Source organism: Pristiophorus japonicus, chromosome 15 (genome assembly GCF_044704955.1).
Source record: "Pristiophorus japonicus isolate sPriJap1 chromosome 15, sPriJap1.hap1, whole genome shotgun sequence".
Classification (NCBI taxonomy): Eukaryota; Metazoa; Chordata; class Chondrichthyes; family Pristiophoridae; genus Pristiophorus; species Pristiophorus japonicus.
The window spans coordinates 150,848,865-150,874,901 of NC_091991.1; the positions used below are offsets into that span (position 1 = coordinate 150,848,865).

Genomic DNA, 26,037 nt, shown 5'->3' on the forward strand with positions numbered 1-26,037 from the left:
AAGTAGCAACACTGTCGGGAAGAATGGGAGCAATGTTAGGACAAATGAGGGAGGGGATGTCGGAGATGAGGGAGGGTATGTCGGAGATGATTGCTGCAATAAGTGGACACACCCAGGCTGTCATTGCCCAACAGCAATTAGCAGCATCAACTGCTGACACTCACTTTTCAATCCCTAGACCAAAGTTAGGTAGTGTGCCGGGAGTTCATCCACAGGCTGAAGAAGAGTCAGACGATGAACCTGGGCCTTCCACAATGCTGTCTGCTAGGTCTGTCTCTGTCCAATCCCACCAACAACAAATGTGCCTTCGCGCAGAAAGCAGAAAAAACCTTGGGGTCATGGTGAGGAAGCAGAAGTCTGAGACAATGGGTAGGGGTAGAGGCAATAACAGGGGCAAGAGGGGCACACAGCACTCAGGGCTTTGAATAAGGGGGAGGAGAGAGAGAGAGATGGCTGCAGCTAGAGATTATTTGTTTGTTGCTACTACTTGTTATTTTCTTCATTAAAAAGTTTAAAATAAATATTTTTATTAAAGTTAAGTAAAACTGTACAAATGTTTAATAAACCTAAATATTTTAAAGCAACATAACCCAACACGACATTATTTTTTTAATTAAAGCAATATAAACCAACACATTACATACGTATGACGTACATTATTTTTTCAAACTAACAGGTACAAAGAGTCAACATTGTCGGGCCGTTTAGCCTTTAGGCAGCAGAGCAATCACGGATTAGCTGCTGACGCAAGTCTTTAGCTATGGCTATAGGTGCATGAGGTCGCCTCCTCTGCCGTCGTCCTTCGGGTTGAGGTGGTGGAATGAGGTCATCATCCTGCTCCTCCTGCTGCTGGTCCTCCTCCTCCTCCCCCCCGTCCCCTCAGGAGGATCTTCAATGTTCATGATGGCCAAGTTGTGCAGCATGTAGCACATGACAGTGAACTGACCGACGTGGTGAGGGGCGTATAGCAGGTAGCCTCTAGAGCGGTCCAGGCATCGGAAATGCTGCTTCAGTACGCCAATTGTCCGCTCTATGATGCTCCATGTCGTGTATGCGGCATGTTGTACCGACGCTCTGGCTCAGTGCAGGGATTGCGTGGTGGGGGGGCTCATAAGCCAGGTGGCGAGCCCGCACCCTTTGTCCCAAAGCATCCAGCTGTGCCCTTCTGGCAGCTCCTGAAACATGGTAGATATGGTAGATATAACACTCTCGCATAGGGTGAAAGCATCATGGACACTACCTGGGTATTTGGCATCCACTGCCATGATCCAAAGCAGATCGTCGCAGACGAGTTGCACATTTAGGGAATGGAACCCTTTTCTGTTGCAATGAACCTCAGAGTTGTCCAAAGGTACTCTCAAGAGATATTGGTAGTCGATCACACCCTGCACCTTTTGGAAGCCAGCAATTCTGGAGAACTCCACAGCCCTGTCTCGCATTGGTCTGCGTGGTCATAGGGAAATTGATGAACTGTCGAATGCAGCAATGCATGGCATACTGTGTGATGCAGCACGTCCCCAGTTGCTGCTTGAAATGAGCCAGAAGCATAGAAGGTAAGTGCTGCAGTGACCTTCACTTCCACAGGTAAAGCAGTCCTCTGCCACTTCTTGGTTGTAGTGCTTACCTGATTAGCTGGCAGATCTCGGTGATGACCTCCTTTCTAAATCGCAGCCTGTGAATGCAGTCTGCCTCACTCAGGTGTAGGTATGAGCGCCTGTCTCTGTAGATTTGATCAGGATATGGCCTCCTCCCCATTAATGCCTGAGCGATCTGGTTTCTGCGATGATGGCATCATCGTAGCCTCCAAATGCCATGCATGTAAACCAACTTTACTACATGAGGCATAGTAAAATGTGCACCCATAATTATTATTCTTAACTTTGTTATTCTTGTTATTGTAAGACTTACTGAAGCACAGCACACACACCTTTGCTGGGTGACGCCCTAGCAGAACGGACCACACCCTGGTCTGCGTGCATGCGCAGAACTAAGCTCTGTCTCTATGGAGACGAGACACATTTATGGCAATTTAATTATAGCTTGTGCCGAAATGCCTATGTTTGCTGCCGTGTTATGCCATCTCCTATGCACAGTTCGGAGCTCCCTCGGCCGGACAGAAATGCAGGATCTCGGCGCTTTGGAGCTCCTGTGCTTGTGTCCGGCCAAGGGAGCGATCCTTCGGCCGGCAGGCAATCCTCCGACCAATGCCTAGAGCCCCGTAAGCAGAGATTCAGTGGTGTGGTGGGGTGGAATCGCAATTTGCCCATTCTCAAAAACATTCTGTGGGAAAAATGAACTTTCCGAGTTCCCTCTGCAAAAATCATCATGAATTTGTGTCTTAAATTATCTTCTTTCCTCGCTCCAAAAACTCAAAAATATACTCAGCGCTGATTTCCTGAAGCTAATGTAGGGTTTTTCTGATTGGTACTTAAGCCCACTGTGCGCCGCCCTGAAAAAAATGGTTGGCGAAAATCGGTTAAAGGGCCAAAAATGGCACGGTAATCAATTTTCAACCAGAACTATGCCCAAAAATCTCGCGCACAAAAAATCGGCGTTGACAGTCACCACCAGAGTACAAACTTTGAGGAAAATTGCAAAATCTTGATTGCTCAAAAAAAAAATCAGTGGATGACAAAAATACACCGCCCAATGATGGCAAAAATAGAGCCCACCTTGGTCCTCAGAATCTGACTGACCAACAGCAGCAATAACCACAGCAGTCTTCTCTTCAATGACCTCATGCTCCACAGGAAAGAGGGGGGCACCACAAGATTGCAGCGCGCCGAAGGCTATATCCCTAATACAAGGTATACAATCAGTGAATGAGTTTCCTCACCATGACTGAGCAGCAGTGCTTCAGGAGGTTTAGGCCATCATGCCAGGTCGTCGCAGATGTTCGTAGCTTGCTGCCCAGATGTTCTAGTGGACATTCCTCAGTGATTGTCAAAATCACCACCACTCTCTCAACTTCTTCGCCTCAGGTTCCTTCCAGGGATCTGCAGCAGATGTTTGAGGGATCTCACAGATCGGCCGCCCACAGATGTATCACCCAGGTGACCGACGCCATGTTTCACAAGTCCACCAATTATATTAACATTTCCACTGATAAGGCCAGTATTAAGGCGCTTGGCTTTGTGGCATTTGCTGGCTTTCCACAGGGGCAGAGCATTATCGACTGCACATATGTAGCCATGAAGGCACCCCCATCATCACCCAGGAGTATTTGTGAACTGCAAAGGCTTCCATTCCCTCAATGTACAGTGCGTCTGCAAACATAAAAAGATGATTATGCATGTGCGCGCCAGATTCCCTGGCAGCTGTCATGACTCTTTTGTGCTGCATCAGTCCATCCTCCCTCAGATCTGAGCACCTCCAAACAGAGTTACTGGCTGACTGCTTGGGTGACAAAGGCTATCTACTGAAGACATAGCTCATGACATCCCTGAGGAGGCCAAGTTCTGAGGCTGAGGAGCGTGATAGTGAGGGCCACATCTCCACCGATGTATCATAGAACAAGCAATAAGCATGCCGAGGATGCACTTCAGATGCCTTGACAGATCTGGAGGAGCCCTTCTGTACGCACCAGCTGGGGTATCCGGAATCGTCACCTACTGTGTGTTGCATAACATAGCGCAGCAGAGAGGATTGGAGCTGCATAAAGATTTTGGTGACAGCACACAGCCTCTTCACAGGAGGAGGACGAGCAGGTGGAAGATGAGCAGGAGGAGGAACCCAAGATGCAGATGCCACCAGCAGCAGTGCACATTTGCTTCCCGGGAGGGCCTCATCATGGCCAGATTTACTTAACTTGTTCCAATGCAGCCACATGTTCTACTAATTCTTCCTCCTTGAGAGGAGATCAATGAGCACCTGCCAACTGTTGTCCAGTTAACATGGTCATGTGACTAGCGCATTTGCTGCTGCATGCAGGTGGCCATCCTTTCAATGGAAGAGCATATCATCGTCATCGCCTGCAACATGGTGGTGCTCATGTTGGAGATGGACTCCTCCATTCTCTGCAGATTTGCAGAAATTGCAGCTGCAAAAGGTACCAGAGCCTTATGCAATTGTTACTACCCCTCCAAGATCACCCTCTTTCCCGGGGTTCAGCATCTGCATGCAGCTCAGCAGAGCTTGGAGTGCCCTGTGTCCTCCGGTGAGGAGTTTCGACTGCTGTCTCTGTCAACACCACCTGCTCTTGCCTAGTTGTGAGACACCAGGTGACAACTCCACTCTATGATGCAAAGGACCCACTGAGGTGTGCGTATCTGCGCTGGCACTGGCTGGATTTGGGTCTGCTGACGCTGCACCCTCAGAAGCAGAAGGTTCCTTTGAGTCGTCTTCCTCCTCTGGCTGGACAGTGGGGGGCCCAGTTGATGGACCCGTGGAAGTGCAAAGAGATGAATTCGAAGTGTTATAATAAAACTGGGTAATGTTACCATTATGCACATGATGACATTTCACTGACTGTTAACATCAGTGGGTGACTGTTGTATGCCACGTGGCTTTATGAGATATGATTCTTTCAACAGGTTGCTGGGATGTCCCCCCTGCCTCCGTTTCCTACCACCAGCGTCTCTAGAGCTCCAAAATTTCCAGAGCCAGCGCCTCTGCTGCTGTGAGATGTGCAATTACTGAAGGACCACCTCCGGTTGTCTCCCTCTCCCTGTTTTAGTGGGCTCTCTTCTCCTGCAAGGAGGGAAAGAGAAGTTTGAGTGAGAGTGATGGAATGAGTGTAAGGAATGGATGGCTTACATATGTAGAGGGTGACTAAAAGGGAGTGGGGTGCCAATACAAATGGCCTCCTTCTGTGGTGTTACTTGCTATGATTGCATTAGGATGAGGGCGAGTGTGAGGGGTGGTTAGTCAGATGGGGATGTAAGTACATAGAGATAGATGGGTGGACGTGCAAGGTAGGTTGGTGTGAGGAATGATGTGCAGGAGTAGGCTTAGAAAGGCAGAATGATGGAGTGTGCTAACAGGCACTTCAGGATAAGAGCAAGTGTGGCATTGCATTCACCTTTCCTAACCTCAAGATCATTGAAGCGCTTCCTGCACTGCATCCAGGTCCCCCTCACCACATCCCTGCTGCTGACCACCTCAGCTATATCTAGCCAGGCTGTTTATTTGCTTGTGTGTGGTCTCATTTGCCGATTAGCAGGGAAGAGGACCTCCCTGCGTGCTCGAATAGTCTCCACAAGAGTATGCAAGGAAGAATCAGAACCGTGGTGCAGGCCTCTGCCTTTGGCTATCCATCCTTCCAAAGTTTTAGCTGTACTGTGGCCTTTCTTTGACACCTTCTTCTCATCTCTGGCAACATTCAAATGAATTGAATGCAAAGCTGCTTTAAATATGGGCGCTGGAAACAAGTCATCGATGACGTCATCAGACCCACACTATTTAATAGGGCCAGAAAACGCACACAAGTTTTTCAATTAAGTCAAAGTCGCTCTGATCAGTGCATCGCTCAGAACATCGTGTTCCCAACCCGATGCAAAAATGGAAATTCAGGGCACAATATTGAAATGACACCTTGACCTTCCTGCACTCTTTATATTCCACAAAGAGAACACAGCAAGTAATGCATGGATTGTATGATATGGATTATCACTAATTGCTGTGAAGTCCAAAAACCATAGAGTAGTAATAGTAGGGGATTTTAACTATCCTAATATTGATTGGGACAAATATAATCATCATCATGTCAGTCCCTCGGAAGACTTGCTTCCACTCTTAATATGAGTACTTAGGTGGCTGAACAGTCCAATATGAGAACCATAATCCTTGTCACAGGTGGGACAGATAGTCGCTGAGGAAAAGGGTGGGTGGAACAGGTTTGCCGCACGCTCTTTCCGCTGCCTGCGCATGCTCTCAGCGACAAGGTGCTCAGCGCCCTCCCCGATGCACTTCCTTCTCTTAGGGTGGTCTTTGGCCAGGGACTCCCAGGTGTCAGTGGGGATGTTGCACTTTATCAGGGAGGCTTTGGGGGTGTCCTTGTAATGTTTCCTTTGCCCACCTTTGAACTCCTTCACGGCAAACAAGCCAGAGTAGAGCGTTTGCTTTGGGAGTCTCGTATCTGGCATGCGGGCAATGTGGCCTACCCAGCGTCATCAATGACTTGTTTCCAGCGCCCATATTTAAACAAATATAGTGTGAAGGGTATAGAGGGTACAGAATTCTTAAAATACATTCAAGAGAACTTTTTTAGTCAGTATGTAACAAGCCTAACATGAGAGGGGGCTGTTTTGGATTTAGTTTTGGGAATGAAGCTGGGCAGGTGGAAGGGGTATTAGTGGGAGAGCAGTTGGATACCAATGACCATAATTCAGTCAGATTCAAGTTAGTTATGGATAAGGACAAGGATAGACCAGTGAATAAAAGTACCACCTTGGGGAAAAGTTAACTTAGCAAGTTGAGAAGTGATTTGACCGCAGTGGACTGGAAACAGCTACTTGTGGGTAAATTAGATTAGAACAGGAGGAGACATTCAAGGAGGAGTTCCGGAAGGCTCAGGCCACACATGTGCCCTCAAAGAAAAAGGGTGGAAATAAAAATTCTCGAGCCCCCAGGATATCCAGGGACTTACAGGGGAGGATAAAGAGAAAAAGGGAAGCTTATGTCATATACCGACAGCTAAATACTGTAGAATCTTAGAAGGAATATAGAAAGTTAAGAGGTAAAATTACAAAGGATATTAGGAATGCTAAGAGAGAGCATGAAAAATTCTTGGCTAGTAAAATCAAGGAAAACCCAAAGATGTTCTATAAATGTATTATGGCTAAGAGGATAACTAAAGAAAAGGTAGGGCCTATTAGAGACCATGTGTGGAGGCAGAAGATGTTGGTATGGTTCTTAATGAATACTTTGCATCTGTTTTCACAAAGGAAAGGGGCAACACAGATACTATCAAGGAGGAGTGTGAAATTCTGGATGAAATAAACAGAGAGGGGAAGTATTAAGGGGTTTAGCAGCTTTGAAAGTAGACTGGATGAAATGCATCCCAGGCTGTTGAGCGAAGTAAAGAGGAAATAGCAGAGGTCTTGACCATCACTTTCCAGTCCTCATTGGATTTGGGTATGGTGCCAGAGGACTGCTAATGTGGTACCCTTGTTTAAGAAGGGAGAAAGGGATACGCCGAGTAATTACAGGCCTGTCAGCCTAACCTCAGTTGTGGGAAAATTATTGGAAAAAATCCTGAAAGACAGGATAAATTTACATTTGGAAAGGCAAAGATTAATTAGGGACATTCAGCACGGATTTGTTAAGGGAAGACAGTGTTTGACGAACCCGATTGAATTTTTTGAGGAGGTAACCAGGAGGTTCGATGAGAGTAGTGCTTATGATGTAGTGTATATGGACTTTAGCAAAGCTTTTGATAAGGTCCCACATGACAGACTGGTCACGAAGGTTAAAGTCCATGGGATCCAGGGCAAAGTGAAAAGTTGGATCCAAAATTGGCTTAGAGGTAGGAAGCAAAGGGTAATGGTTGATGAATGTTTTTGTGACTGGAAGAATGTTTCCAGTGGGGTTCCGCAGGGTTCAGTACTGGGTCCCTTGCTTATTGTGGTATACATCAAATGATCTAGATTTGAATATAGGGAGTATGATTAAGAAGTTTGCAGATGACACTAAAATTGGCTGTGTGGTTGATAATGAAGAGAAAAGTCATGGACTGCAGGAGAATATTAACCTACTGGTCAGATGGGCAGACTAGTGGCAAATGGAACTTAATTCGGAGAAGTGTGAAGTAATGCACTTTGGGAGGGCTAATAAGAAAAGTGTATACACATTAAAGGGCAGGCCACTTAAAAGTGTAGATGAACAAAAGGACCTTGGAGTGCTTGTCCACAGATCCCTGAAAGTAGCAGGCCAGGTGGATAAGGTGGCATATGGAATGCTTGCCTTTATTGACCGAGGCATAGAATACAAGAGCAGGGAGGTTATGCCTAAATTGTATAATACTCTGGTTCGGCCACAACTAGAGCACTGCGTGTAGTTCTGGTCACCATATTATAGGAAGGATGTGATTGCATTAGAGAAGGTGCAGAGGAGATTTACTAGGATGCTGCCTGGAATGGAGAATCTTAGCTATGAGGGCAGATTGGATAAACTGGGTTTGTTCTCATTGGAACAGAAGTCGTCGAGGGGAGACCTCATTGAGGTGTACAAAATTTTTTAGGGGCCTGGATATAGTGGATAGCACAGACCTATTTCCCTTGTTGGAGGCGTCAATTAGGAAGGGGCATAGATGGTGGAAGATTCAGAGGGGATTTGAGGGGAGGTTTCTTCTCGCAGTGTTCTGTGGGTCTGGAACTCACTGCTTAGAAGGGCGGTGGATGCAGAAACGTTCAACACATTTAAAAGGTGCTTGGATGGGCACTTGAAGTGCCGTAACCTGCAGAGTTACAGACCTCGAGCTGGTAAGTGGGATTAGACTCGATAACCTCTTGTTGGCTGGCGGAGATACGATGGTAAGTACTGCAGCGAATCTCCTGGACTAGTTTTGATCGCCTGGATGGGTCAGAGAGGAATTTCCCCAGGTTTTTTTCCCCCCAATTGGCCTGGGTTTTTAATCTGGTTTTGGCCTCTGCTAGGAGATCACATGGCTCTGGTTGGGATGGAGTGTAGAATGTTTTGGTGGAGGGGGTGTCACAGTTGTGTGGGGTGGACTGGGTGCTCTTTATCTTTCCGCCATTATTCACAGGTTTATATGTAAACAATTGTGTAGTTTAGCTCCCCGCTGGAGTGGAGCTAAACTACAGAACCAGTGGGAAGCTGTTCAACCTTCGCCGTTTCCAGGCTAGGTCCAAGACCACCACAATCTCTGTCGTCGAGCTACAGTACGCGGACGACGCCTGCGTCTGTGCACGCAGAGGCTGAACTCCAGGACATAGTTGACGTATTTACCGAGGCGTATGAAAGCATGGGACTTAAGCTAAACATTAGTAAGACAAAGGTCCTCCACCAGCCTGTACTCGCCGCACAGCACTGCCCCCCCCCCAAACATCAAGATTCACGGCGTGGCCCTGGACGTGAACCACTTCCCCTATCTCGGGAGCCTCCTATCAACAAGAGCAGGCATTGATGATGAGATCCAACACCGCCTCCAGCGCGCCAGTGCAGCCTTCGGCCATCTGAGGAAGAGAGTGTTTGAAGATCAGTCCCTCAAAACTGTCACCAAGCTCATGTTCTACAGGGCCGTAGTAATACCCATCCTCCTGTATGGCTCAGGGAAGTGAACCATGTACAGAAGATACCTCAAGTCGCTGGAGAAATACCACCAGCGATGTCTCCACAAGATCCTGCAAATCCCCTGGGAGGACAGATGCACAAACATTAGCGTCCTCGCCCAGGCCAACATCCGCAGCATTGAAGCACTGACCACACTTGATCAGCTCCGCTGGGCAGGCCACATAGTTTGCATGCCAGACACGAGACTCCAAGAGCAAACGCTCCACTCGGAACTCGTCCATGGCAAACGAGCCAAAGGCGGGCAGAGGAAACGTTACAAGGACACTCTCAAAGCTTCCCTGATAAAGTGCGGCATCTCCACTGACACCTGGGAGTCCTTGGCCATAGACCGCCCTAAGTGGAGGAAGTGCATTCGGGAGGACGCTGAGCTCCTCAAGTATCGTCGCCGAGAGCATGCAGAAATCAAGCGCAGGCAGCGGAAGGAGCATGCGGCAAACCAGGCTCCCTGCCCACCCTTTCCCTCAACGACTATCTGTCCCACCTGTGACAGAAACTGTGGTTCTCGTATTGGACTGTACAGCCACCTAAGAATTCATGCTAAGAGTGGAAGCAAGTCTTCCTCGATCCCGAGGGACTGCCTATGATGATATGTAACCTTCAGGGCTGCTGACCGAGGGCCGTGTGGCTCTTTGTCGGCTGGAGCGGATCCAATGGGCCGAAATGGCCTCCTTCTGCGCTGTAGATTTCTAGGATTACATTTATTCCCATTTTAAGCACTGCACCAGCATCAAGGGTCACTGCAGAGTCCATTTATCTTTGTAATACAAAGTATTTTCAGCAAACAGGCCATTCTGCCAAACAGATCCATGCCAGTGTTTACGCTCTACATGGGCCACCTCCCACCCTTCATTTAACCCCAACATATCCTTCTAATTCTTTCTCCCGCGTGCTTATCTAGCTATTCGCCTCAACTACCTTGGCAGCGAGTTTCACAATCTAACCACTCTTTGGGTAAAGAAGTTTCTTGTGAATTCCCTATTGGGGTTTATTAATGACTATCTTATATTTATGGGCCTTAGTTCTGGTCTCTGAAATCGGAAGATGCAAAGAGATCCTACTGAGAGCTCAGTGGCTAATTACACTCCAGTGTGCTATTGAGCTACACTGACCAGGAAAATCCCTCAGCCTTATATTCTGTTTACAAAATGTAAAATTTCATTAAGTCTTTGCATTAGTTTATATTGTTTATGAACTGACAAGGCAAATCCATTGATCCATGAAAATGATAAATGGCTTCTACACATGGATATTTCATTCCATGTCTTGCAAATTTGTAGAGGAAAGAACACCTCATCACATCTTTAGAATGTACCAAAAGGCTTCTAAAGTAATTAATTGCTTTTGAAGTGCAATCACTGTTGTTATGCACGAAGGCAAACAAATACATTTTTTGTTAACAGTTAACAAAATCCAATGTCTGATTCTTGCCACCCAAGTGTCAATACTGCAATTACGCACGCATATATTGTAGGTTATATAGTTAATAAGGCATAACCAAGAGCAGAAACGTGGGCTTTGCATACAAATTAGTAATACAGTATTATAAATATATATTTCTTATGGAAAATAAATGAAGTATCAAAACCACAGTAACCATACCAACAATTTAATTTCATCATTTAAGCAACAGGCCCCTGATCGTTACTGCTGTTCAAATGGCATAAACAATAACATTTTGTGTGACTTGCTACAAAACCATTACATAGAAAATAAAAGATACAGAACATATGTCACAATAGTACAAATGATAAATTATATTATACAGTAATGACAGTTGAGCATAATACCCTAAAAAGCAGCCTGCTCCCAGCATCATGAATGAGTTTGGTAGATATATAGAACATAATACTTGAAAAAGGTAGGTTACTCACTATTATATGCAGTAGTCCTCATTCTTTAAATGTAGTTAACTGTTGCCTTACAATATGCAAGCCAAATAACTGGAAAATCAAAAGATACCAATCCCTCTACTGGGCTTTTTAATTAAAATCTCAACGACTTGCTTGTCGCAGCATAATACAAGTGCCTTTCACTTCCTCGTTCCCCTACCGCAAAGAAAAGCGGATTATCTTTATTTCTTTTTTATAAGCAGTAAAATAGCATACGTGAAAAGACCAGACTGCATCAGCCAATTTCCAGTATTTTAATCTAGGTACACTAACTATGCTCCTTTGGCTTTATTGCCTCCACTGTAATCTAATCAAGGTGAGAGTTTGGTGGTACAGCTGTACTGTAATAATGCATTGCTCCAGGTTAACAACTAGAATTGACGCAACACCCAATCCAATCTGCATCATAACATTTGCACACCAAACTGTTAATAGTAAGCAACCAGCTTGGATTCAATTTCTTGGAGTGGTGTACACTAGCAAGGAGGTTTAAAATACACCAGCCAGATTGAATAATGTGGCACCCCCTGAAACCAAGGCATGGACATCCAACCTAACAAAGTGTATGGATGACTGCATATGCACAATGGAGCTCTAGATTTTGAGGGGAAGTCAAAGTTCTCAATTGTATGCAAAAATGATAACTTTGCTATGTTATCCAATGCATTGATTCCAAACAGATTAGATACAATAAACACTTGTATTTGAAGAGTTTCAGGCCTGTTTGGGCTTTAACATGCAGCCCTATGCCAGGGCACTGACACACAGGTTTGCAGCATTGACAGAAGCAGAGTGCTTACACACTTTCTGGGCGATAGGTCTCAGAGTTATGTACAATCTAATAAGGGGAGGAAACAAAGAAGATACACACTCAAATGCTCATAAGTTAAGGGTATAAGCATTTGAGTTTCCACAAGTTCCAGAAAATATTTTTATTTAAAACATTCTTAGTAAGCTCCTACATTGTAAATAATGTAAATCAATAGCGGAATTTTTCTGAACTTGAGTAACTCCCATGTCATGTATCTTTAGTAATTTATTAAAGGACACTTCTACTTTATCTCAATTAGAGGACAACAAAATAAGTTAGTGTGGATATTTTTGAATGAAAATGTAAAGAACTGAATGAAAGCAATTATAAAACTAGCACATATTGTATCTTAGACTAAACCTATATGTAAAACTAAAACTACAGGTAATTTTTTCTGATAATTATTACAGCGATATGTTTTTGAAGGAGTGCAAACAATAAAAAAGTACTGGTGACTGAGGTAGTTTTGCTGTAACCTTGCTGCTCAATGTGCGTACCACCAGTCATTTTGTTTTCAATGTTTAGGATACTGCCCTCTTGTCAGGCACTTAGCTTTTGTGCTTGTTGGAACCTAGCTCCTATAAACATGTCCTCAAGGTATTTTGTAGGATCTCTCCAGATTCACTTTATTAAAAAAAAAGTCTACCAAATGGTTTACCCCACTTAAACTTTCCCCAGTCTGATAGCCTGTAATAGGGTAAATGTGTAAACTCCTGAAATGCAGATACACAGCAATAAACAAATACATCGTGATGATCCTGGGTACTGAGACCATAGATTTTACAGCATATTATACTGAATTACAGAAATATCCTTTGGCATTCTGTGACTAACAAGGAGGTATCCTTCATGTCCATACCCACCAGCCTTGAAAACCTGCCTGAACACTGGCTTACAATGATCATGTAAAATATTTTGTTTTGGAAGAGCTCATGCAACCCTGAAACTACTCTCCAAGTCTTCCTAAAACTTAGTAAGAAACTGGGCACCGGGAGCATCTCTGCGATCACTCAAGGTATCTCCTCCTCCAAGCTTGTTGGGAAAATGGGTTTGGTCCTGATCCATCACAAATAAGCGATTTATTGCAGAGAATAAACTCAGCCAAGTCACATAAGTGACAGCTAGGAGTGGCTGCCATATAAAATAAAGATTGGATCATGTGGGGAAAAAAAAGGACATGTGCATGGGGTGTTGGCTTTCATCTTGCAGCAAGGGGAAGTCATGTAGGTTTCAATTGAGATGTCTTCTTTTGATTTTCCAATCCCATGGCTTAATTGATTCATAGTGTGTTAAGGATACTGAATAAAAAAGGACAAGCATTTAAAGTTATTATCTATGTAAGTGACCATCAAAATATGACTGTACAACTTCCTGTAGTAAAAGTAATACATAGCTACAGTACACAAAGTTATACAACAGTTACAGATGACAGACTACCATACATTTAAATTAATGCAAAGTTATGAAACAGAATGACGGCAAATACATTTTTTTACAGTACATGGTGAAAACAGTTGTCGATACAAATCTTACCAGAAGCTTTGTATAAATTCTAGTGACTAAAGGCAAGACTATACAAGTAGTGGCTGCACTCTTAGCATGCATACTCTCACGCACTCACATGAACCCTTCTAAGAACTCAAAATAAATTCAAAAAATCTGGACTTGTACAATATAAATATATATGTGGTAGGTCAAATAGGGTCACGTTTGAAATGAACCTGCTTAGCATGAATTTTGTTTGAGACATTTCCATATTTGGTATCTATATGACCACTTTTTGTATAAAAAAATGCACACACTAAAGTGTCAAATTAACTTTAAGCAGTACAATTTTCATATTCAGAAATTTGGAAAAATCTAAGTTACACAATATGCCATACTTGTATTGCTAGTAATGACATTTTTTAAAAATAAGGTGCACACCACTGTAGCCTGTATATGCTATAACTAGACAAATTAGTTTGACACGAATAATTATTCCACATCAAGATTTTAAAGAATTATTATTGTAAGTATTTTCTTTTTCACAGCCTGTTGTCTGTATCTAAGCAAAATAGTATCAGCTGAAACTCAGCATTTTACTTAAATATGGATGACAGGTGACACAAAATCAATCAATTCACCTCTGAATGCAGATCTGAGCAGGATAAAAATTGAGACAGGTTATTCACCATAGTTATCTAATGTGGGTATGAAATATTTTATACACGTCAAGTGATATTAGAAGAGATGGTACCTGGCAATTGATAACTACATTGAGCAAATGATGATCACTAAAATTATAATGCCAGATTGCTCACTGCCCTGTAAACCACTCCAAGAAATCTCTTTGTACTTAATGAATGATACAGTATAGAAATGCAAGTTATTGTTGTTTTTCTTTATAAAAGTAAATGAATTTGGATAAGGAAACAAATCCAAGCTTTTCACGTTCCCTTTAAAGGAATACTAACTTTCTGTTGGTCATGACTTCCGAGCCAAAGCTGCGCAAAACACGCACTCTCAGAACTCACAACCCACTCATGCCACCTTAAGAGGATAAAAAATTCCTCATTCATTAAAAGCAATGCATGGACTGATTACTGTAGTCTGCCCATTTAAGTTACTAAAATAAAAATGTAGGACTACTATCTACCTTCTCTGCATAGCAATTCATCTTTAAGTGACTTGGCTGGTCATCCATTTATTCAAAAAGAAAATCTGTTTTCAAATTCATTACAAAACTTTATAAACTGCTATGCACTTAGTGTTGAAGCAACATGACACACTGAACACAATACACAAATACACTCAATTATTGGATTCCCTTTTCTCTTTCTAAAATACAGTGCTTAATCTTTCTCTCAACAATGAAGCAAAGATACAATTTGGACCGCACATTTCATGGCACCTGTCAACATAATGTTTTAAAGCAGATAAAAAACACGCTTGCAAAATCTTACCAAAATCCCTAGACAGAAAGGTTAAAAATAGCATAAAACTTTTGTAAACTACAATATGGTTGCAAATTACAGACTCTAAAACTTGGCTATTTAACTTATACATGAAGACTCGTCTATTAAAAAAAAGCTGTGCAAAGTGTACAGGATTAACTGCATGTCGAGTCTGAATTAGCTTAATGATTTGCTTTACTTAGTAAAATCTAAAAGAAATAAAAAGCACCTAGATTCAAAAGTTATATTGACGCAAATTTTTTTTTTGTTTAAACTCTGTATTTACCAAGGGCCCAAATTTGGCCCACCCGTTTTTTTCGGCGTACTCACGTGAGATGCGCCGACTTCCTAGGATAAAAACGGTGCCAAAAAGTTGTCCCCGCATTCTGGCCACTCTGTGGCCTCTCCCATGGCTTGACGTGGCGTAGCAATTCAATTAGGGGGCGGAGCTAGGGCTCTGCGCTCAAGAGTGCCGGCAGCTCAATGCATGTGCACTGGAGGTTTCGCACATGCGCAGTAGCTCCTCTGCAGCGTGGGACCCAATGTCCCTCCCCTATCCCAGGCCAAGTGGCCTCACGACGCGCGCCAGGCTGCTGCACATCATAGAGTCCCGTACCTATCCCCGGCCGAGTGGCCTCCCGCACCCTTCCCGGGCCGAGGTAGGACTTGAGTTTTATTATTTTTATTTATTGATGGTTGCGTTTTGTCTAGTGAGGAGAGTGTTTTGATCGGCGGGGGTGGAGTTTTGATTGGGGGGGGGGGAAAAGAGGAGAGAGTTTTGATGGGAGGCTGGGGGTGGGGAGGAGAGAGTTTTGATTGGGGGAGGAGAGAGTTTTGATTGGGGGTGGGGGGGCAGAGAGAGAGCGAGAGAGAGAGAGCGAGAGAGAGAGTGTTTTGTTGGGGGATGGGGAAGAGTTTTGATGGGGGGGGGGTAACTGTTTTTATTTGGATATTTTGAAAAAAAAATGTAAATATGTTTTCTCTACTTCTTTTATTTTTGCAGTTTAAGCCTTCATGAATGTTTCTGTTGTATAGTAAATTAACTTTGCGAAGTTTGTTATATGTCCTGTATAGCTGTTTGATCCTATTCATATTCTTAAGTCAAGTCATTAAGTACCTACCTGCGCTGATTTCTTAACTCTCTGCAAGGGTTTTCTGTGCGGCCACAAACGCTGGCCTAAGTTAGTTTGAAGCAACTATTAGCTGTGCAAAGTGGCTTAAATGGCCAAAACGGGCATAGGTGGCTGGTAACGCCCCCTTTTGAAAAAAAAATGAAACAAAAACAAATCCTAACTAACTCACTTACACTGGCGCAAATTGAATGTGCAGAATGGGGATTTTTAAGATACTCCAGAAAAGTCAAGTTGCTCCAAAAAAAAAAAGAGAGCAACTCCTGGGCAAATTTGGGCCCAAAATGTATGGTGTCTACTTTGTTGCATTAACAATGGTGAACACTACAATCTCTCACCTGGACAAGTGTTTTTAAATATTCTAGAGAATAGTCATTGTCATCATTAGCAAATCCTATATTTCACTAACAGAAACTGACTGATGCATGCAGCTTTCTACCACTTAAAAAAATAATCTCTTCACCAAGTCACTGAAACTTTTGTAAATAGTTTGTTCGTTGTCATTGCAATGATTTTGAATGATCACAGTACTGAACCATGATTAATTAATACTGAACAATAACTGATACCTTCTGCTTAAATAGCATCCAGTGCCTAGAACGTTACTTCAAACAGCGATTAAAGGTGCATGCAACAGTCCAAATTCAAAAGCAACTTTGTAACAGCCTTTTCAGAACAAAGCACAATTAAAAATTCCTTACTGCTAAGAACAGGTTTGTAAAATTATCTTTTCATCAGCTATGCAATCAGGGTTTTGTAGGTTTATTGGTGTTGTGATTTTGGTTATTTAAGTTTCATATTTGCTTTTTTTGATTAGGAAGCAAACTTCTAATTCCTGAAAACAGTCATTGTGGCCTTTATAATTTGTTTTTGAAACAGGTCAACAGTCAGGTGACATGTGAAATATGCAAAAACAGTGTAAACAGTGAATATACCACACAAAACACTATGTTACCTTTGGACAAACTGTAATATGCACTTAAGGATTGGAGGATTCAATAGGTGTGAATATTAGATTCACGTTACTACTGTACAACTAAATGTTCAGTCACCATATGATACCTCCATTGGCAGCAAATAGCTTCTTTAGAAAATAGTGAAAATTAACCAGTCAGTGTACTTCATAAAAATCAGCACAGCAAAATCCAAACCTACTGCAACGGTTTCCTCACCACACCTATAAATGCAGTCTAGAATACATTAACTCAGCTAGCCAAGCTCCTATCTAGGTTTACTCTCTGTAATGAAAGTATTTCCTCTGGTCTTTTATAATAAGAAAGGATTAGTTGTAGAAGTCTGGGATGTAGGAGGAGGGACGCCTGTTGAGAAAAGTGGTTGGGGCATTGTTCCGGCACTGTTCATTCCTGTACCCATCCTACCAATAACTGGCACTGGAACCATGCCCATTGCCATTGGTGCTGACATGGAGGCAAGTGGCATTGGCTCCATACTGACTGCAGGCATGGTGCCAAATGTAGACTGTCCTGGGGCCATCAAAGGACTTGCTCGCATTTGGTTCAATGTAGGAGGCTGCGGCTGGTTAATTTGAAAGGGATTAATCTGTGTGACCTGGACTGGAGTTGAACCTACAAAAAAAAAAGTTATAATTGAACATCAGTAAAATAAATGTAAGTTTTTACAAGACAACAAACAAATATTGTTGCATTAAATAACGTCTTTGAAAGTAGACAATTTAATTGCCCATTTTACAGACTCTTTTATAATGGCCTTACATTACTTGGCTACCAAAGGATATGGCTGTGTACCACAGTAACAGACAGAATTATTAAAGTACCCTCTCCACACAAAGAATTCAATCATTTGTGTATTTTAAATATATCGCAGCATAGCATAGGAACAACACTGAGAAATCCATCTGGATTCCTTTCGATTATCAGGAATTCCTTTAGAAAGGTATTGCATGTTTGCATTTGTATTGCACACAACAGGTTTAAGATTTCTAATTTTCATCCACATACATTGTAAAGACAATTGTTTGCCTTTATACAGTGCCAGTAATGTAGAAAAATGTTCCATGGTATTTCACAGAGGTACAATCAGACAAAAATGGATGCTGATATTAGGAGGTGGTTGACGTTATGAAGGTGGATGACGTTATGAAGGTGGAAGTAGGCAGTCTATATGTTGGAAAGCTCAGTTTGGGATTGAAAAAGATGCTGAGAATGTAAATAGTCTGGTTAAGCCTGAGACAATGGTCGATGGGAGGGGGGGGGGTGCATAATGGTACGGAGTTTGTTCTGGAGGCCTGCAAACTATTTCAAGGTAAATCAACAACAACTTGTATTTATATAGCGCCTTTAAAGTAGTGAAATGTCCCATGGCACTTCACAGGAGTACTATAAGATAAAAAATTTGACACCGAGCTGCATAAGTAGAAACTAGCACAGGTGACCAAAAGCTTGGTCAAAAAGGTATGTTTTTAGCAGCGTCTTGAAGGAGAAGAGAGAGGTAGAGAGGCGGAGAGGTTTAGGTAGGGAGTTCCAGAGCGTAGGGGCCGAGGCAACAGAAGGCACAAGCACCAATGGTTAGGTGATTATAATCAGGGATGCTCAAGAGGGCAGAATTAGAGGAGCTCAGACATCTCGGGGGGAGGGGGGGGAAACTAAAGAAGATGACAGAGATAGGGAAGGGAGAGGCCATGGAGGGATTTGAAAATAAGGATTAGAATTTTGAAATCGAGGCATTGCTTAACCAGAAGCCAATGTAGGTCAGCGAGCACAGGGGTAATGGGTAACCGGGACTTGGTGAGAGTTCGGACACGGGCAGCCGAGTTTTGGATCACATCTAGTTTACGTAGGGTAGAATGTGGGAGGCCAGCCAGGAGTGCGTTGGAAGAGTCAAGTTTAGAGGTAACAAAGGTATGGATGAGGGCTTCAGCAGTGGATAAGCTGAGATAAGGGTGGAGATGGGCGATGTTACGGAGGTGGAAATAGGCGGTCTTAGTTATGCCGCGGATATTTGGTCAAAAGCTAATATCAGGGTCAAATATGACACCAAGGTTGCAAACAGCATGGTTCAGCCTCAGACAGAAGTTGGGGAGAGGGATGGAGTCAGTGGCTAGGGAATGGAGTTTGTAGTGGAACAAATCAGAACAAAAACAGCAAGAAATGCAGATTTTCTTTATTTCAGTTTCCCTCGACCAGCAATAGCTCAAGACTTGCATCAAATACTAGGTTGAGAGTACATTTGGGCTTGCACTGGACCATAATATAGAGTACAAGTACAAACAGGCAACCAATCGCAAGCTATCCAAACCAAATGCATCCAGCCCAGCATCTAAGGTAGCGATTCAGAAGCAATAAATTTCCAGAAGAAAGCAGACAATCCTGCCTCCATATTGATCCAACTAGTTAGGAGATCTCTAGCTGAATGAAATACGATGTCCTATTTGCATTTTCTATGTATAAAATCCCAGACTGATACATGATGCTTCTTGTTCACAATTTCATGATAAATCGACTAAGAAAATAAGTGCAAAAAATGGTGGAAGCAGTATGACCGAGGGCTCAGCACATTGAACCATGTCAGTGGTTAATGTTTGGGTCATTCACTGCTTCATGTACTTCTACAACTTTTCAAAATGGCATTTCTCCAACTTTTCCTGAACCTGTTGTAGTACTCATATGCTGCAAACTACAACTGACTGATGAGGAAACATTAAGCCTCACTCCAGAGACTCAAGCACAAAATTGAAGCTCACACTCCAGTGCAATACTGAGGGAGCGCTGTACTGTCGGAGATGCTGTCTCGCTGATGCGACATTGAACTGAGGCCCCATCTGCCCATCCAGGATACGTAAAAGATCCCATGGCACTATTTGAAGAAGAGCAAGGGATTCATTTCCTTCCACATTATCCAATACTGTATGTACAAGGTTCACGAGTGAGGCCTCAATTATGGTGCTGAGCATGACTTTTAACAATACTCGCAGCCAAGTACGGATAAGAATATCACCTACAAGAATAGACCAAAAATAGGCTGTTCACATTTTTAAAAGTAAATTAGCAGTAGCAAACAAACAGAATGAGATCAGAGCTGTTAAATGGAAAGGCAGCCAGAGTGCTGGATGCATAGCATAGTGCAAGTTTAAGGAGTCATTTTATCTCGGGAACATAATATCAATTGTTCAGGGAAGTCCAACGTGGCATCATAGAATCATAGATGTTTACTTCACAAAAGGAGGCCATTAGGCATAGTAACAGTTCTACACCATAGCTTGTCTGCGGTGAAATAGCCATAAGTGTTCGGCCTGCTCAAGCAAGGGATGCAGGGGGTCACGTAATCAGCATGCTAGATGCAAGTAGAGTGAACTTCTTGCCGAGTGCAACTGCGTTAACTGGGCAGTAAACAAAGAGGCATAATTCTTCCTCTGTTATGTGAAGAGTAGGCAAAACTGAGATGGCTTGTCTCATTTCCAGTGAGCAAATGATTTATGAGGGTGTTTGTTTTGACCCTGGACAATGCTACATTACCAGGTGCTATCTGTAAATGGTCATCCTGCAGTTTTCAAGGAGTGATGGCTCACTTATGAGAATATTCCATGTTGCTATGCATGAAAGAAATAAATGGAACAGCCTGAAAATTGTAACATAGATATTGGCTGGTGAAGCAGTTTAAGCAATTTGTCGAAGGGTTATTTGTTAACTTCACGGCGTGTTTCTTGCAAAGAGAAGAGATTGTGTGTAAAAGATCAGAGAACCATTCAACGCTTTGGGCCTCAGTGCAAGGACGTTGGCTTTCCATTTATTATCACTATCTGCACTTCCTTTACATTGTCTCAGAAATAGTAAAATGATCGTAATTGCCAACATATTTTAATGACAATTAAACAACTTTGCGTCATCAATAATAATTTCCCTTTCTAACACAATATGATCAAGAAAGAAGCAAGCGGCAAAGCGTGATGTATGCACATCAGTTGGGGAAGTAAAGCTTCAGATAGTAATTTCCCTTTCACATCATGTCTTCTCCACATCTACTGAGCTCTCACTGCCGTGTTCTATTGACTTGGAAGGAACCACAATAACCACAAACACTTACTAAAATGCCAGAGTCAATTTCCTGAGCTGTTGTACGACAAACATACTGGTTTAACCTATCTCTCAGATGTGGTGGAAAAGAACCAATATTTCTCAATGTCTCCACTTTGAGGAGAGTACAAATAACAACTGCAGTGTGGGGCATGGGGAAATCTGTCATTTAATTATCTGATTAGATTTGGAATTAGCCATCTTACAGAAAGTTGAATGCTCGTATGAAAGCCTCAAGTGCGATGTTCTCACGCATATTCTCAATCTATTTTTAATAAATTCCACTATATAGAAAGACAACCAAATATACAAGCCCTGACACAAAATAATCTCAAAACTATTACTAAAATCATAAGAGTTGTGATTCACACAGCAGTACCACTACACTTCAGAAAAGGGAGCAGAGTTCAATTTACAAGGAAATCATTAATCAAATTCATACCTGAAGCCAGGAAAGGATTAGATATACTGGAAGGTTGCACAGGTTTGGATACCAGAGAATCCAGATTCACCAAAGCTGCATTAGGGCCCAGAAAGGACTCTGGTGTTTTCCGGGCAGCAGTCTGCCTTGATGGTGCCGAACTAGTGAACTGATCATCAAATAAATCTGGACTAATTGAACCACTGGGCCTAGAACTTCCTCCCAACAGGTCATTCTCACCTAAAGTAAAAATTGACAAACATTTAACTCAAAGTTTAAAAATAACTTCCAAGGCAATTCAATAATGCAGGATGCACAGCTATCAAATGCTAACTGTAATTACTTGAATTATTGTATCTTTATATCCACTGGTCTGTATCATTTCCTGTGTACAGTAATCTGAATTAAACCAATTACTCAAGTACAACAGTGTTTTTACTATAATGTTAACTGTCCTCTGTAGGTATCAATAGTGCTTACAAATGCTGCATGCACTAAAATCTACTGGATCAACAAATTTAACCATAAAATCACAATCTTGTCCAACATCCTGACAGCTTTAATATTTAACCTTTGTTTATTGATAACAACCACCATTGATCTAAACATGGAAACAGCATTTATGGTTGAAAAGCTGCATAACATTAATCCCCCTCCTTATAGTGGGAAATGTCAAAACTTTTGCTACTGATCTGTTGTAACCACACAATATTCTGTTTAACAAAAAACTTCAATTGTTCTCAATGTGAATATTAGCTCACAGGCAGTAAGGTGATATGGATACTTTCGTTTTGGAGGCTGGTTCTTATTGCTTGCATCAAGAAACTAAATTTTATTCCTTGAACTGTAGGTCACACCTTCGCAACCTTTCAAGACAAGGGAATCATGGAAAGCTATGACTTCAGCTAAAGCATTTATAATCTTTTGTGCAACACATGGGATAGATATATTCTCAATCTTAGAAAAGGGGGATGGAAAATGAGAGCATCAGGGAAATGCTAAAACTTCTCTGAGTAACTTGTGATTCCTATTAGTATCTTAAGAGAAACTTATACTGTAACTCCTAACTGTAAATTGTATTCCTTCCAAAAACTTTTTTTGGGGACTGCGAAATTTAGATAGGTTTGGTCATATTTTCTCTCAGCTTGCTTCTCCCTCAATTTCCTCCTCTGGTAGTCCCACGCTCAGACATCACACCGCATCCAGTGCTTGCTATCTACCTCCTGTTGCTTCTAATTTTGAAAGATGCTTATAGACCCCATTTATCTACCTCCTCGTACTTTGCACACCCAGCAACCACCCCGCCAACCCCCTGCCAGCACCATCCCAGTGTTCTCGCATCCCAAGACCACCACTGCCACAGCCCAGTAACCCTTCCCACAACTTCTACATTCTCAACGTATCACTCCCAGAACATAGACACCCTTGCCAATTATTCAAAGGTCAATGGTTCCTGCTCCTCAATAACAACTGCTCCCAGAACACCAAACCGTCTTCCAGGACTACCAAACCATAATAACTCGCCACTTCCCCAGCACTGATGCATTCCTTATAGCCACCTGCAACCTGAAACATCTTCCTCTTTATTCTGCACTTAAGAAAAAAGGGCAGACATAAAAATCATTGCAACTGGAAAAAATTATCATTGGCCGATTTTACAATATCCATGAAAATATGAACCTGAAAAAAAAAATTTTTTAAATAGAAGAAAATTTGATGAATATAAAATGTTTCCTATTAATTGGATTTACATTCATTCCTTGTTCAAAAGGAACATAATTTGCTTATTATGGAGTTACTGAGTGGACAGATGAGCTGAGCTTTAAGGATACGGTCAAAATATAATAATTGTTTCCTTTAAAAATTAGAAGAACCCAGCAGGAATGATGAAAGGCCAGAATTGGATTATTGTAGGCTGTATGATGCCACACATCAATTATCCTTTCAGAGTCATTACATTGCCTCCCCCATGCACCTGCACTAAAATAACTTAAAATGTTGTTTAATAAAAATACTAAATTTTGTTTTAAAAAGAGTGGCACTGAATTTAAGGCTGCACTTTAATCTTGGGGTTCTGTCGATTAGAAATTACTTAATGTGACAATTTTATTTTGACAGTTGTAAGCATGAGAGTGAATTACAGCCTTGGAACTGCTACCATCTATAATAAGTCAGTCAGTCAATGGGCAGGGCACGGGCTTCCCTGGACGTTGCTGAGGAGCTGAGAGAAGCATGCGGCGGGAGCGGGAGAGGGGAAGGGGGAGAGAGGGCGGGGACAACAGCGTTGATTCTATAGACGATGATGATGATAACAGTCTAAACAAGTACTGTTGCAATAAAGATACTAATTTGACTGCAAATGTTAGCGGGTCTCTTCTAGTCTATAAATATAAAATGGATGTTCAATGGCAAGTTGTCGAATATCACAGTTAACTCTCAGATAAGGGAAACAAAATAGCTCACAAACACTGCAGCTACACGTCTATGTCGGTCTCATTTACTTGTGGGATTAAAATCCGTATTCAAAGACTTCCCACTGAGTATCTTGTACCAGAGATGTGTCAGAAAAAACATAAAACACAAATTACGTATATACTTGGAGGAACATGTATTGGAAATGGCACATTTGAGAATGAATAATGGCTCCGAAATTGCGATCGGAGGCTTCACGCGGGGCGGATACCTCTGACCGAATTTTTTTTTTAAAACCAAAGTTGCTGGTGGTCACGGAAGAACTTAGACTTGTGCTCCGAGGCCTAGCTGCGCAGTCCAGCTTAGGGGCCCACGTATTCCAAGAGTGTATGTGCAGCCTAGGATCCCATGGGCTGGACCAATGAAAATGGCGTATCCCCATTGACAGTATTGGTGATTTCAGTTTGTATGGAGATCACCATTTCTATGAATGGGTTTACCCCAAAAACACAAAACATTTAAAATAAGAATGTTACTTCACATATTTAAAATTGAATTTAATTAAATGTTTTAGCCAAAAAATTATTTTTTTTGAAATGTTTTAATAGGTGAAAACTAAACTTACCTTAATGGGCAGGGTTTTTAATATAAAGATTATTGATAACATTTTATTTTTCTTTCTTTTAAAACTCTTGCTCTGATAAAAACAGACCTTACATCTGCTTGAAGGACATTCGCTGGGCAAGAGTTCGGAAAACATCCCAAATCTCTGCCCGCAAAAGCCCTTCTCCCGGGGATGGGTTGGAACATATTGACAGTTCGCAAGTGCCGGTTTTCGGCGTGCGAACATCATCCGCGCCCATGAGACCGCGATTTTTGGCCCATTGTAAACGCCAGCTGAACTCTCCGGTAAAAGAACCATCACATGGGATTGAACATTCTGGAAAACATTATTGTTACACCTAGCAGGGTTAAGTGGCTACCATGCTGAAGAATCGCTTGCATCTATGAAATTGGATCAAGAGGCAAAATTACTCTGGAGACATAGGTAAACAAAATAAGCATTTTATTACCTGTTTTTTTTGATGAAGCTCGAAGGTCCTCAAAATCAGCAAAGTCGTCCTTTGCTGCACCATTTAAGGTGCTGAAGGGGTCAAAAACTGTACTGCCTGCAATGGGGGTGGGAGGTGTGGAAGGGAAATCACAGTAGATTATAATTTAAGATTTACTTCACATGACAATTCATTTAAGTCAGCTTTACAATCTTGCAGCATCAATACTTTATTGGTGTTTAGACCATTATTAACAAATTACACAGCTCAATTCTGATAAGCAATGATTAGAACACTCATCAAAGGCAAGCATGCATAATTTACCCAAGCTAAATCCTTTGTTACTTGTTTTTTTGTTAAATATAGTAGTCATTTAAGAGTGCATGTTATTTACAAAAAGTGCAATACAAGGTTTTGCAGTCAATTGTTAAACTACCAAGCAGGAACAGATTTGCTTTAAAATTGTGTGCTTAATCTATAGTCCTGAAAGTCCCAAAGGGGGAGAAATTCTGTAGCGTCCTGATTGGGATGCTAACTTTTGTAATTTTGAAAATTTAGCACCAGGCATTGTAAGAATATACAGATCCTTAATTCTGGCATATATTAAAAATGGTCTGCGAAGTAAAAGGTTTTCCAAAATGAAATAAAGGTTGCAGGCATTTGTTGGAACAGGTATGTAAACTTGTAAACAAAGTTGTTGGAAGCTCGTAAACTGCTTTGTGAGTTCGAAGGCTGTGTTCAGATAACCTAGAACAATGAGCAGGACGGCAGGGGGTGGTCAATACAACTAGAGATAAACAAATACAAAAGCAAAATACTGCGGATGCTGGAATCTGAAATAAAATTCGAAAATGCTGGAAATCTCAGTGGGTCAGGCAGCATCTGTGATAAACAAATCCCCTTTTATTTCAAGAAAATCTGTAAACTTCACGACTGCAACGGAGCAGCCAAATGCTTGTGTTTACCGAGAGGAGGTCAAATCTGGGAAGCTCTGAAGAACAAGACGCAAGGTAACATGTGAGGTTTGACCAGATGGGCTTATTACCAACATCTGCAAACTCTTTTGACAATGTGAGCTTTGAT

The 26,037-nt window shown here is 42.1% G+C and overlaps 1 protein-coding gene across 3 annotated transcripts in view; it reads right to left on the reverse strand.

The window, feature by feature from the left end:
• Window positions 1–10,842: 10,842 nt before the first annotated feature.
• epn2 (epsin 2) overlaps window positions 10,843–26,037 on the reverse strand; it is a 75,627-nt gene continuing 60,432 nt past the window's right edge. For all 3 annotated transcript variants that reach the window (XM_070901105.1, XM_070901107.1, XM_070901106.1), the window contains exons 7-9: window positions 24,976–25,071; window positions 21,512–21,730; window positions 10,843–17,604 (exon numbers count right to left, since the gene is read on the reverse strand). In XM_070901105.1, coding sequence (XP_070757206.1) covers window positions 17,285–17,604; window positions 21,512–21,730; window positions 24,976–25,071 — 635 coding nt within the window. In that variant the 3' untranslated portion in view covers window positions 10,843–17,284. The remainder of the gene's footprint in view (window positions 17,605–21,511; window positions 21,731–24,975; window positions 25,072–26,037) is intronic.